This window comes from Canis aureus, chromosome 22, assembly GCF_053574225.1.
Source record: "Canis aureus isolate CA01 chromosome 22, VMU_Caureus_v.1.0, whole genome shotgun sequence".
NCBI lineage: Eukaryota > Metazoa > Chordata > Mammalia > Carnivora > Canidae > Canis > Canis aureus.
The window spans coordinates 19,428,554-19,441,841 of record NC_135632.1 but is presented as its reverse complement, the minus strand read 5'-3'; the positions used below and the strand labels follow the sequence as shown (position 1 = coordinate 19,441,841).

The following is a 13,288-nucleotide window of genomic DNA, read 5'->3' as shown; positions in this document are numbered from 1 at the left end:
GAGAAGCAGGCTCCATGCAGGGAGCCCAAATTAGATTTTAAACCAAAGACTGTAGTAAGAGATGAAGAAGGAAACTTCATACTTGAAGGGTCTATCTAAGAAGAAGATCTAGGGCAGCCCGGGTGACTTAGTGGTTTAGCGCTGCCTTCAGCCCAGAGTGTGGTCCTGGAGACTCAGGATCGAGTCCCACATCGGGCTCCCTGCATGGAATGGAGGGAGCCCGACATGGCTGTGTCTCTGCCTTTGTCTGTGCCTCTGCCTGTGTCGGTGCCTCTCTCTCTCTCTGTCTCTGTCTCTCATGAATAAATAAATATTTCAAAAAAAAAAAAAAAAGAAGAAGAAGAAGAAGATCTAACAATTGTAAATATTTGTGTCCCTAACTTGGGAGCAGCCAATTATATTAACCAATTAATAACAAAATTAGAGAAATGCATTGATAATAATACAATAATACTAGGGGACTTTCAGACCCCACTCACTAAAATGGACAGATTACCAAAGCAGAAGATCAACAAAGAAACAGGAATTTTGAATGACACACTGGACCAGATGGACTTCACAGATATATTCAGAGCATTTCATCCTAAAGCAACAGAATACACATTCTTCTTTTTTTTTTTTTTAACACATTCTTCTTGAGTGCACATGGAATATTCTCCAGAATAGATCACATACTGGGTGACAAATCAGGTCTTAATTTGTACCAAAAGATTGCGATCATTCCCTGCATGTTTTCAGACCATAATGCTTTGAAACAGGAATTCAATCACAAGAGGAAATTTGGAAAGAACTCAAGAACATAGAGGTTAAAGAGCCTCCTACGAAAGAATGAATGGGTCAACTAGGAAATTAAAGAAGAATTTAAGAAAATCCATGGAAACAAATGAAAATTAAAACACAACTATCCAAAACCTTTGAGATGCAGCAAGAGAATCATAAGAGGGAAGTATATAGCAATACAAACCCTTCTCAAGAAACAAGAAAGTTCTCAAATACACAAGCTAAGCTTACTCCTAAAGGAGATGGAGAAAGAACAGCAAATAGAACATAAACCAATCAGAATATGAGAAATAATAAAAGATTAGAGCAAAAATCCATGAAATTGAAACCAAAAGTACAGTAGAACAGGTCAACAAAACTAGGAGCTGATTCATTAGAAGAATTAATAAGATTGATAAACCCCTAACCAGACATATCAAAAAGAACAGAAAGGACTCAAATTAATAAAATCATGAATGAAAGAGGAGAGAGGCTATGACTGACACCAAGGAAATACACACAATTTTAAGAACATATTATGAGCAACTTTTTGCCAACAAATTAAGCAATCTAGAAGAAATAGATGCATTCCTACAAACTTATAAACTACCAAAACTGAAACAGGAATAAATAAAAAACTTGAACAGATCCATAACCAGCAAGGAAATTGAAGAAGTAATCAAAAGTCTCCCAACAGGGGTGCCTGGGTGGCTCAGTCATTTAAGTGTTTGCCTTCAGCTCAGGTCATGATCCCAAGGTCCTGGAATTGAGCCCCATGTTGGGCTCCCTGCTCAGCAAGAAGCTTGCTTTTCTCCCTCTCCCTTTGCCACTCCCCCAGCTTGTGCTCTCTGACTCTTTTATCTCTCTGTTAAATAAATTAATTAATTAAATCTTAAAAAAAAAAAAATCTCCCAGGGGTGCCTGGGTGGCTCAATTGGTTAAGTGCCTGCTTTCAGCTCAGGTCATGATCTCAGAATCCTGGGATTTGGCCCCGTGTCAGGCTCCTTGCTCCACAGGGAGCCTGCTTCTCCCTCTCCTTCCCACTCTCAGGTTCTCTCTATATCTCTGTTGCTATCTCTTATCTCTCAAATAAATAAATAAAATCTTTTTAAAAAAATCTCTCAACAAACAAGAGTTTAGGGCTGGAGGCTTCCCAGAGGAATTCTACCAAACTTATAAAGAAGAATTAATAACTATTTTTCTGAAGATGTTTCAAAAAGTAGAAACGAAAGGAAGACTTCCAAACTCATTTTATGAGGCCAGCATTACCTTGATCCCAAAACAAGACAAAGACTCCACCAAAAAGAATTACAGACCAATATCCCTGATGAACACAAATGTCAAAATTCTCACCAAGATACTAGCTAACAGGCTCCAATGTAACATTAAAAGAATTATTCACCACAATCAGGGAAGATTTATTCCTGAACTGCAAGGGTGGTTCAACACCCGGAAATCAATCAATGTGATACATTACATTAACAAAAGAAAGGACAAGAACCATATGATCCTCTCAATTGATGCAGAAAAAGCATTTGGCAAAATATAGCATCCTTTCTTGATTGAAACTCTCCACAGTATAGGGATATAGGGAACATACCTCAATATCATAAAAGCCATATATGAAAGGCCCACAGCAAATATCATTCTCAATGGGGAAAAACTGAGAGCTTTTTCTCTAAGGTCAAGAACACAACAGGGATGTCCACTCTCACCACTGTTGTTCAACATAGCCTCAGCAATCAGATGAAAAAAAGAAATAAAAGGCATTCAACTTGTCAAAAAAAGAAGTCAAACTCTCACTCTTTGCAGATGATATGATACTCTATGTGCAAAACCCAAAAGAATCCATCCCAAAATTGCTAGAATTCATACAGGAATTCAGCAAAGTGGCAGGATATAAAATCAATGCACAGAAATCAGTTATATTTCTATACACTAACAGTGAGACAGAAGGAAGAGAAATTAAGAAATCAATCCCATTTATAATCATACCCCAAACCTAGGAATAAACCTAACCAAAGAGGTGAAGGGTCTGTACTCTAAAAACTACAGAACACTCATGAAAGAAATTGAAGAAGACACAAAGAAATAGAAAAACATTCCATGCTCATAGATTGGAAGAATAAATATTATTCAAAAGCTTATGCTACCCAGAGCAATGTACACATTCAATGCAATCCCTAGCAAATATCATCAACTTTTTTCACAGAGCTGGAACAAATCATCCTAATATTGGTATGGAACCAGGAAAACCCTGAATAGCCAAAGAAATGTTGAAAAAGAAAACCAAAGCTGGAGGCACACAATGCCAGACTTCAAGCTATATTACAAAGCTGTAATCATCAAGACAGTATTGTATTGGCACAAAACAGAGACATAGATTAATGGAACAGAACAGAGATCTCAGGAGTGGACCCTCAACTCTATGGTTAACTGAGCAGAAAAGAAGATCCAGGGGAAAAAAAAGACAGTCTCTTCAACAACGAGTGTTGGGAAAACTGGATAGCCACATGTAGAAGAATGAAACTGGATTACTTTCTTACTCCATATGCAAAGATAAACTCAAAATGGATGAAAGACCTAAATGTGAGACAGGAATCCATCAAAATCCTACAGGAGAACACAAGCAGCAACATTTTCAACCTCAGCCACAGCAACTTCTTCTAGACACTTCTCCAAAGGCAACGGAAACAAAAGCAAAAATGAACTATTGTACTTCATCCAGATAAAAAGCTTCTGCACAGCGGAGGAAACAGTCAACAAAACTAAAAGGCAACATTTGGAATGGGAGAAGATGCTTGCCAATGACATCAGATAAAGGGCTAGTATCCAATATCAATAAAGAACTTATCAAACTCAACACCCAAAAAACAAATAATCAAGTCAAGATATGGGCAGAAGACATGAACAGACTTTTCTCCAGAGAAGACATACAAATGGACAACAGATACATGAAAATATGTTCCACATCACTCAGCATCAGGGAAATACAAATCAAAACCACAATGAGATACCACCTCATACCAGTCAGAATGGTTTAAATTAAAAAGTCAGGAAACAATTGATGTTGCTAAGGATGTGGAGAAAGAGGAACCCTCTACACTATTGGTGGGAATGCAAGCTGGTATAGCCACTCTGGAAAATAGTACAGAGATTCCTCAAGAAGTTAAAAATAGAGCAACCTTACAACCCAGCAATTACACTACTAGGGATTTACCCCAAAGATACAAATGTAGTGATATGAAGGGTACCTGTACACCAATGTTTATAACAGCTATGTCCACAATAGTCAAACTATGGAAAGAGCCCAGATGTCCATCTACAGATGAATGCATAAAGAAGATGTGGTATGTATGTACAATTGAATATTGCTCAGCCATCAGAAAGGATGAACACTGACCATTTATATAGATGTGGATGGAACTGGAGGGTATTATGCTGAGCAAAATTAATCAGAGAAAGACCATTTTCATATGGCTTCACTCACATGTGTAATATAAGACACAGTGAAGAGGATCATAGGGGAAGGGAGGTAAAACTGAATGGGAAGACATCAGAGAGGGACACAAACCATGAAAGACTTTTAACTACGGGAAATAAACTGAGGGCTGCGGGAGGGGAGGTGGGTAGAGGGAGGGATGGGGTAACTGAGTGATGGGAATGAAGGAGGGCCCTTCACGTGATGGGACATGATGGGATGAGCACAGTGTTACATGCAATTGATTAATTACTGAACTCTACATCTGAAACTAGTAATGTACTATATGTTGGTTAATTTAATTTAAATTAAAAATAATAATTTTTTAAAAGGAGAAACGGTTCTCAGTTATGCAGAAGGGATAGTAGTATACATTTACATTTTTGCCCCAAGGCTATATTAATTCTTCTGCTCTTAGTAATATAGTTGTTGAGAACCGTGAAAGGTCTGAGATTTTACCCTATTTACAATCTAAGAAGTTAGTCTGCCACTTTTTTTTAAACTTATTTATTTATTCATGAGAGAAACGGGGAGAGAGAGAGAGAGAGAGAGAGAGAGAGAGAGAGGCAGAAACCATAGGCAGAGGCAGAGGCTCCCTCCATGCAGGGAGCCTGAGGCGCGACTGGATCCCAGGTCTTCAGGATCACACCCTGGGCTGAAGACGGCGCTAAACCACCGAGCTACCCAGGCTGCCCAAGTCGTCCACTTTTGAATGCTGGCAGAAGACATGAGACTCTTGGGTCAGAGTCAGAAGACTGTATTGCTCACAGCATAGCAAGCTGCACATGACTTATGTTTGCATTGGTTTTCCTTATTCCCCAAGTACCATTAGGAAGATGTGGAGTGGCCTAGACAGACACTGTGCATACAGTGGGTTTATATCATGGCTGAGGTACTCTGATCTTTTATCAAACAATGTTCCCAAATGTTTCCCCAGAGGGAGACGCAGTCTTTATCACACTAGAAAGTGAACAAAGCTGTCTTTTGTTCTGAAGAGAAACAAAATCTCCACCTCTATCTTCTAAAGCTGTTCAGTATACAAACATCCCTGAAAAGATGGCTCTGAACAAAAGGTATCAGTGTCTGTTTGGAGAAATGTAAGAGACTCATGGTAAATTGTCTCCCAACATTGAGCTTCGTAGGGTTGAAGGTACAGGTCTCCAAAGACAGCAGAATTTTACCAAGGAACACAGCAAGACTTCCACAGAGCTACAAGATATAGCTGTCAACCTGAGGATGTTCTTTGAGTCCAGGGATCAGCAGGCAAAAATAGGAGTCACCATTCTGGCATGAGAAAGTTATACAACAGAGGCACGGAGCAATATGTTTGGCATTCAGGTGACCCAGCTGGACACCTCTTGGTATACCCTTGCCCAGTTTTGACCAGAAATGGACAACTGTGGCAATCTCAGCCCAAGACAGCATAGTGACCAGGAGCTCATACCATTCAAGAATGAGGGTCTGGGGATCCCTGGATGGCTCAGCGGTTCAGCGCCTGCCTTTGGCCCAGGGCATGATCCTGGAGTCCTGGGATTGAGTCCCACAACGGGCTCCTGGCATGGAGCCTGCTTCTCCCTCTGCCTGTGTCTCTGCCTCTCTTTCTCTTTCTCTCTCTGTGTCTATCATGAATGAATAAATAAAATCTTAAAAAAAAAAAAAAAAAAAAAGAATGAGGGTCTGAGTCATGTTGCTAGGTATGCCACTGAGACCAGCAAGGGTAATAGCTGAGGTAAGAGGAATCTCGAATGGACGGAACAAGAGGGAGATAATGACTATCAGTTATAACCCTGAGACTAGCTGCATGGCCAGGAATAGACTTCAGTGGATACTCACCATCATATGCTGCCCACATCCCTTTTGAGTGAAGGATTTGTTACTTTAGTTTCTGGGAATGCTGTTAGCAGCTTCAGGGATTGCCTCTGGTGCAGAGAGGCATGTGTGTTTCTGGGATGGCCCATATCTAACTACTGACTGATCAGTACCAGAGTATAAAAAGGCTTCCCATCTCAATCCAATTCGGGATAACTCTGAGAAGAGTTTGGAATAACTCTGAGAAGCCATTCTAGCACCAGAATTCCTTATGATGTCACCTGAAGCTCTCATTTGGCATGCATCCCATTTTATAGATGCATATACATTTTTATAGAACTTTAAAATATTCTTGTTTTCAAATAATATTCATTGACATAAAAATATCACAATGTAATTATAGCATATTATAGAAATTAATATACAAGATTATAGTACAGTTTTATACAAATTTTGACGTTACTTGGGGGATTGTTTATTAGCATATCCATGCATACCCCCCAATATATACTCACACAAAGAAAAAGACTGGGAGAAAATATATTAAAATGTTAACAGTGGATATTTCTGAATATTAGAATTGCAGGTCCTTTTAAACATTTTTAATCTTTTCTAACTAAAAAAAGTAACATACATGTACGTGGTTTTAAAAAAAGAAACTTACACTGCAAGAGAAACTAAGCATCCCTCATGTTCCAGATGCCAGATCCCTCTGCAGAGGAACGATTTTTATAGATTTCTTATGTCTGGTTCCTGAAATACTCTGTGTGTATATTAGCATAAAGGTATATAATCTCCCTTTTATACTTTTTTATTTCTTACATGGATGAGAGCATACTGTTAACATTGTGCTACATCTTTTTTCTCTAACAACTGGACTTGGGGGTTATTTATATAGCTACAGTCGACCCTTGAACAACACAGGTTCAAACTGTGTGGATTCACTTATGTGTGGATTTTTTACAGTTCAGTACTATAAATGTATTTCTCTTTCTTATGATTTTCTTTTCTCTAGCTTAATTATAGGAATACAGTATGTAATATATATAGCATACAAAATATGAATTAATTGACTATTTATATTATCAGTCAGGCTTCCAGTTGACAGTAGGATATTAGTAGTTAAATTAGGGGAAATTGAAATGTATATTTGATTTTTTAACTGCATGGGAGGTCAGGACCCCCAATCCTATGTTGTTCAAGGGTCAACTGTACTTTCTTTCTAATAGCTGAATAGTATTTCATCATATGGATATATCATGTGGACATTCAGGTTGTTTTTAGTCTTTTACTGTTAAAACATTCTTATACATCCACATTTTTATGCATATGGGGTATACTTGCAGAATAAATAGGATTGCTGGATCAAAATGTATGTGTATTTTAAATTTGTATCATTATTTTTATTTTTATTTATTTTTATTTTTTTTTAATTTATTTATGATAGTCACAGAGAGAGAGAGAGAGGCAGAGACACAGGCAGAGGGAGAAACAGGCTCCATGCACCGGGAGCCCGATGTGGGATTCGATCCCGGGTCTCCAGGATCGCGCCCTGGGTCAAAGGCAGGCGCTAAACCGCTGCGCCACCCAGGGATCCCCTGTATCATTATTTTTAATTGGCCTTCAAGGACAGAGTACCAATTGATATCCACAATTTACAAAAAACCCAAGCAGGATAACAAATTACAAATGCACACAATTTAATTTTTCCTAAAAACTGAGCCTTATGATATAGATAACAAAAACACTAGAAGAAACTACACAAAAATGTTAATAGATTTCTTATAGCCATAGAATTACAGATAATTTTTATTTTCTTCCTGTATTTTTGTGCCTTTTCCAAATTTTCTATAGCAAACATAGACTATTATAATAAATAAATAATATACATATATAAATAATATATAAATAAACATGTTTTAAAAACTAAACATTGAGTTTTTACAAATTTTGGTATATTCATTTCTAGACACCATATAATGTTGCACACATCATTTTGTATTTTACCTCCAAGTGTATAAAATAATTGCATGTAATTTATCACAACATATCAAAAATGAGATGACTTATTAAAAACACAAATATTGATATTTAAATAATGAAAGTTATTAAAATAATTACATCTAATTTTCACTACTGAAAATACACTTTTAACTTAGGGCTAAAGTACCAAATGATTCTTTTATTTTGTTTTAAAGATTTTATTTATTTATTTGAGGAAGATAGCATGAGTGGGGTGCGTGGTGAGTAGAGGTAAAGGGAGAAGCAGGCTCCCCGCCCAGCAGGGAGCCTGACTCAGGGCTAGGTCCCAGGACCCTGAGATCATGACTTGAGCCAAAGGCAGACACTTAACCAACCAAGCCACCCAGACGCCCCTGAATGATTCTTTAAAATGAATGGTCTCTGAGCACATGTGCTATAAACAGACATTTAGAATTAGAAAGAGACCATGAGACCAAAGTCCATAGACCCCCCCACTAGAAAGAGTGAGGCCCAGGGAATCTGCATGTGCCTCCCAGAGGCTGAGACCAAGATGGATTATGAGCCCTGAAAAAGAGGTTTCCCTTCTGACAGAAGGCAGGGAAAATCTGATAAAGGAGCAGTTCCTATAAGTTATGCTTTTATTCATTTGACAAAAATATTTGAGTGTCTTTTCTATGTAAAGCACCATGTTGAATGTTGGGGAGACAGTGATGAACGAGACAGATATAGTTCCTGCCCTCTTAGGGATTTACATTCTAGCAGAAGATGAAAGCATTAAATAGCTAATTATATAATAACTACTTGTTTAAAAAATAAAAAAATAACTACTTGTTTAATAGACAACTAATTATATAACAACTAAGTATATAATAAGTATTCTAATTAACTGTTATAAGTGTTATGGAAAAGTATAAAGTACTATAAAGCTACCTGACTTTTTAACAGGGACACTTGACTGGTGTGAGAATTAATCAGAAAGGCAACTTTGAAGAAATGGAGATTTAGCTGGGACCTGAAGAGAATGGGTTGCTTGTAAGTTATTTGTACCTGTTTCTTCCCAATTGTATTCTGTGATATCAAGTTCAAATTGGGCTTTACACCATGTATATTGGCAAATGCTACAATCAGTGATTTTCCCCCACTCCAGCCCTGAGAGCCAGTTTTTAAATACTTACCCACATGCCATTGCTATTAATGCATTTTGCCAAGGCAAGGACTCAGTTGCAGGGCAGCAGATGCTTTCTGTACCTGAGAGGAGAGGTAGAATGAGAGCAGCAGTAGAATTGATTATGTCTCTGAGGTTTTTTTGTTTTGTTTTGTTTTTTAAGATTTTTATTTATTTATTCATGAGACACACACAGAGACAAAAAGAGGCAGAGACACAGGCAGAGGCAGAAGCAGGTTCCAATGCAGGGAGCCCGATGTGAAACTCGATCCCAGGACTCCAGGATCACGCCCTGGGCCAAAGGCAGACGCTCAACCACTGAGCCACCCAGGCATCCTGCCAGTCCTGTTTCAATATTATATTGGCTACCCTGGGTGATTATCTTTCTACATAAACTCCATTTGTTTATGGCTTTAAATTCTTAATTGGGGCAGCCTGGGTGGCTCAGCGGTTTAGCGCCGACTTCGGTCCCATGTCGGGCTTCCTGCATGAAGCCTGCTTCTCCCTCTCTCTGCCTGTGTCTCTGCCTCTCTGTCTGTGTGTGTCTCTCATGAATAAATAAATAAAATCTAAAAAAAAAAATCTTAATTGTATTTTTCCAGCTTTATTGAGGTATAATTGACATAAAACATAGTATAAGTTTAAGGTGTACAATTTACCTACTTGGGTGCTTTCCCTAGCCAGATCCATTTTCTAGGGCTATTTCTTGGCCTATTCTTGCCTGACTGGTTTACAGATGGCTTTCAACAATGATTCTACCCATGATACTATTACCATCTTTATTCATGAGATGTCCTAAGCATCTTACCAGAGGGTGGGACTGTCTTGTAAGCTCAGAATTCAGGCTGTCTTAGAGGCTTCAGTGGGCAAGGTCATGGCTCCCCCCTTAAAAGCTCTGGCTAATGTCCTCTTCAGTTTAGGGAGTTTCCCAGGATCCTCTCCTCTCCCGTGCTTCAAATTGTCCTGCTTTTATTTGATTTTTTTATTCTGCCTATTATCTTTATCATTCTCTCTCTCTCTCATTTTCTCTCTCTCTCCCTTATTCCTTTAGAAAGACTTTGATGATCCATCTAGCTGTTAACTGTTTCCCATTAAAAATTTTTATCACGGGGGCGCCTGGGTGGCCCAGTCAGTTAAGCATCTAACTCTTGATCTAAGCTCAGGTCTTGATCTCGGGTCATGAGTTCAAGCCCCATGTTGGGCTCCATGCTGGGCATAGAGCCTACTTAAAGAAATAAAATTTACTATGGAAAATTTCAAACATGTATACATTTTGAGAAAATTATATAATACAGAGTTTATCTTCATGTACCCATGACCCAGCTTCAGAATTATTTTATATATACCCTTAACATTTTCCAAACAGATCTGCTTTTAAATGGATAAGGGAAATCTGAAACCAAGCTCTTTTCTAGGGTTACCTGTGTGGCTCAGTCAAACATCTGCCTTCAGGTCAGGTCATGATCCCAGGGTCCTGAGATTGAGTCCCATGATGGGGGCTCCCTGCTCAGCAGAGAGACTACTTCTCCCGTTCCTTCTGTTTCCTACTCCCTCTACTTGTGCTCTCATTCTGTCAAATAAATAAAATCTTCAAAAAAACAAAAACAAAAACAAAAAAAACCAAACTTTTTCTAGCTTGAGGACTGATCAAAATATGCAAAACTCTCTATCATCTCATCCTTTGTGTACCACTCCCTAGTGGATAGCCCCATTCTCCACCTGGGAAGCCAAGTTGACTCCTCTCCTTTTTTGTTTTTGTTTTTGTTTTTGTTTTTAAGAGACGAGAGAGAGAGACAGAAACATAGGCAGAGAGAGAAACAGGCAGGGTCCTGGGATCATTCCCTGAGCTGAAGGCAGATGCTCAACCACTGAGCCACCCAGGTACCCAGACTCTTCTCTTTAATTTCCCACCTTCCAGCTGATCAAGTCCAATTGGTCCTGTCCATACAGAACTCTTCTCCTATACACTACTCTTCTCTATTCCCCCTATCACTAGTATTCCTACACTCCTGGAAATAGACACTTGACATTTGGGACACTTCTTAGACAACCAGAATTAGAGGTTTGGTGTGTTTATTATTTATCTGTTGCCATATAAAAATTACCCCATACTGGGGAGCCTGGCTAGCTAAATTGGTGAAGCATGCAACACTTGATCTCAGGGTTGTGAATCTGAGCCCCACATTGCAGATTACTTAAAAATAAAAAATCTTAAGGGCACCTATGTGGCTCAGTTGTTTAAACATCCAACTCTTGATCTCAGCTCAGATCCTGATTCAAACCTTGCATTGGGCTCCATGTTGGGTGTGGAACCTGCTTTAAAATAATAAAAAATAAAATAAATCTTTTTAAAAATTGCCCCAAAACTTAATGGCTTCAAATAACACACATATAGGCTACAATCATGCTGCTGGCTCACTCAATGATTATTAGCAACATTCATTATCCATGGATTGTTGGACTGAGGGCTCCAATTCCTCGCTGGCTGTTAGCTGAAAGTTGCCCTTAGTTTCTTGTTACACGGGTTTCTACTATATGGCTGCTTACTTCAAAGAGTTCAAGCCCAGAGGCAATAGAATCTACTAGCAAGGCAGAAGTTACAATATTTTATAATTTAATCATGGTAGTGTCATCCTATCATCTATGCCACAGAATAAACTCACTAGGTCTAGCTCACTCTCAAGGGGAAGGAATTATGCAAGAGTATAAATACCAGGAGTTGGGGATCATGAAGGCCACCTTAGAAGTTTGACAACCCCAATGAGACAGGAGGGAAGTTTTTACAACTGCTGAGAGCAGAACTGAAAAGAAAGCTGAAACATGGGGAGAGCTTGTGGTCCCCACATGTCAGGAAATAAGAGGTCCAAAGCCTAGCATGTAGAAACTTAGAATAGGAGATTGGTAAACAAGAGTAAACAACAGGAAGTTCTGCAGTAAAATACAGCACAGACTGTAGTTATGCTTGCTGTAAGTCTTCTCATCAGTAGGTATATTGGCTGCATCGGTTATATTGCATTTTCACAGGGAAACAGAGTTTACATGTCAGTAAAACTCAAGAGCATTTCTCAACTTTTCTTACCTCGCTTACTGTTGTTTTTGTCTCCTTCAAGTGCCTTACTTTCTATTGGCCATTCTGAAATGCCCATGTTGCCTATGGTTGAGAATTGTGCTCTGTATTTTTCCCCCTACCTCTCATTTCTCTCCCTCACAGTTCTCTCACTTTCACACCATTAACAATGCAAGAAGAAAAATCCCAGATCTACCTCATTAGCTCTCACTTCTCCAACTGCCTATTTAAAATATCCAGCTGTTTCTTGGAACATTGCCACCAAGTTGTAAGATCATAATCCTCAACAAAATGTGTCTCAAGCCAGAGTCATCGTCTTTCTCTTAAAACCAATCCTTTAAATATACAAGCAGAGGAAATTACCCAACCATGGTTATGATTAACTGTGGGGTAAATATTAGGGCTTCAGAGCAGGGGAGATTCTTACTTTTCATATTAAACTTAACTATGCTATTTTTACTTTTCACAAGGAGCACATTTAATATAAAAATAAAATAAATAAAAAAGAGATAATATTTTAAAACCACACAGCTCTTCTTTCTGATTTAAGCTGTTATGTTTCTGGCCATGGTTTCCCATCCTTGGTCACCTAGATTCTGCTTCCTCTGTGATTTTCCCTCTTTCAAGGTCTATTCAAGTATCTAGAATTATAAACGGAGGTTGACACTTCCTATAGTGACAATAGTGAGGGGAGAGCAGAATGCAAACTAAAGAGACTCAAGAAGAACACAATAAACCTAATCAGAACAGGGCTTTGGGCACAGACAGAGGGCAGAAATTCTTGAAGTATCTGTTGATTTCAATATTGTTATAGTGGGATTTTGCACTAATCTGAGAGAGAAAAGACCAGAAAATTAGGTAGGCAGTAGGAGCGGGTAGGTCAGAGGGCCATTTGATGAGCTCCTGATCGGCATTAGGATCAAGGCCTTCACAATGGCAGGCAGATTTATTGTGAAATCATTAGAACTTAAGCTTCAGAGATCCTGACATACACAGGCCTCTTTCAGAGCTCCAGGAAGGACCC

At 38.7% G+C, this 13,288-nt stretch overlaps 1 protein-coding gene across 16 annotated transcripts in view; it reads right to left on the bottom strand.

Moving 5' to 3' along the window:
* Positions 1-13,288, bottom strand: part of LOC144293845 (uncharacterized) — a 115,138-nt gene that overhangs the window by 16,875 nt on the left and 84,975 nt on the right. For 8 of the 16 annotated variants that reach the window (XR_013361167.1, XR_013361159.1, XR_013361171.1 and 5 more), the window contains one exon: positions 9,208-9,280. The exons of 1 other annotated variant lie outside the window; for it this stretch is intronic. Coding sequence is in view for 1 of the 15 variants with exons in the window: in XM_077865039.1 (XP_077721165.1) it covers positions 8,963-9,044; positions 9,208-9,280 (155 nt within the window). In the remaining 14 variants the exon portion in view is untranslated. Of the gene's footprint in view, positions 1-8,962; positions 9,045-9,207; positions 9,281-11,418; positions 11,514-13,288 lie in introns of all 16 variants that reach the window. 7 more of the 16 variants (XR_013361160.1, XR_013361166.1, XM_077865039.1 and 4 more) reach the window with 4 other exon arrangements.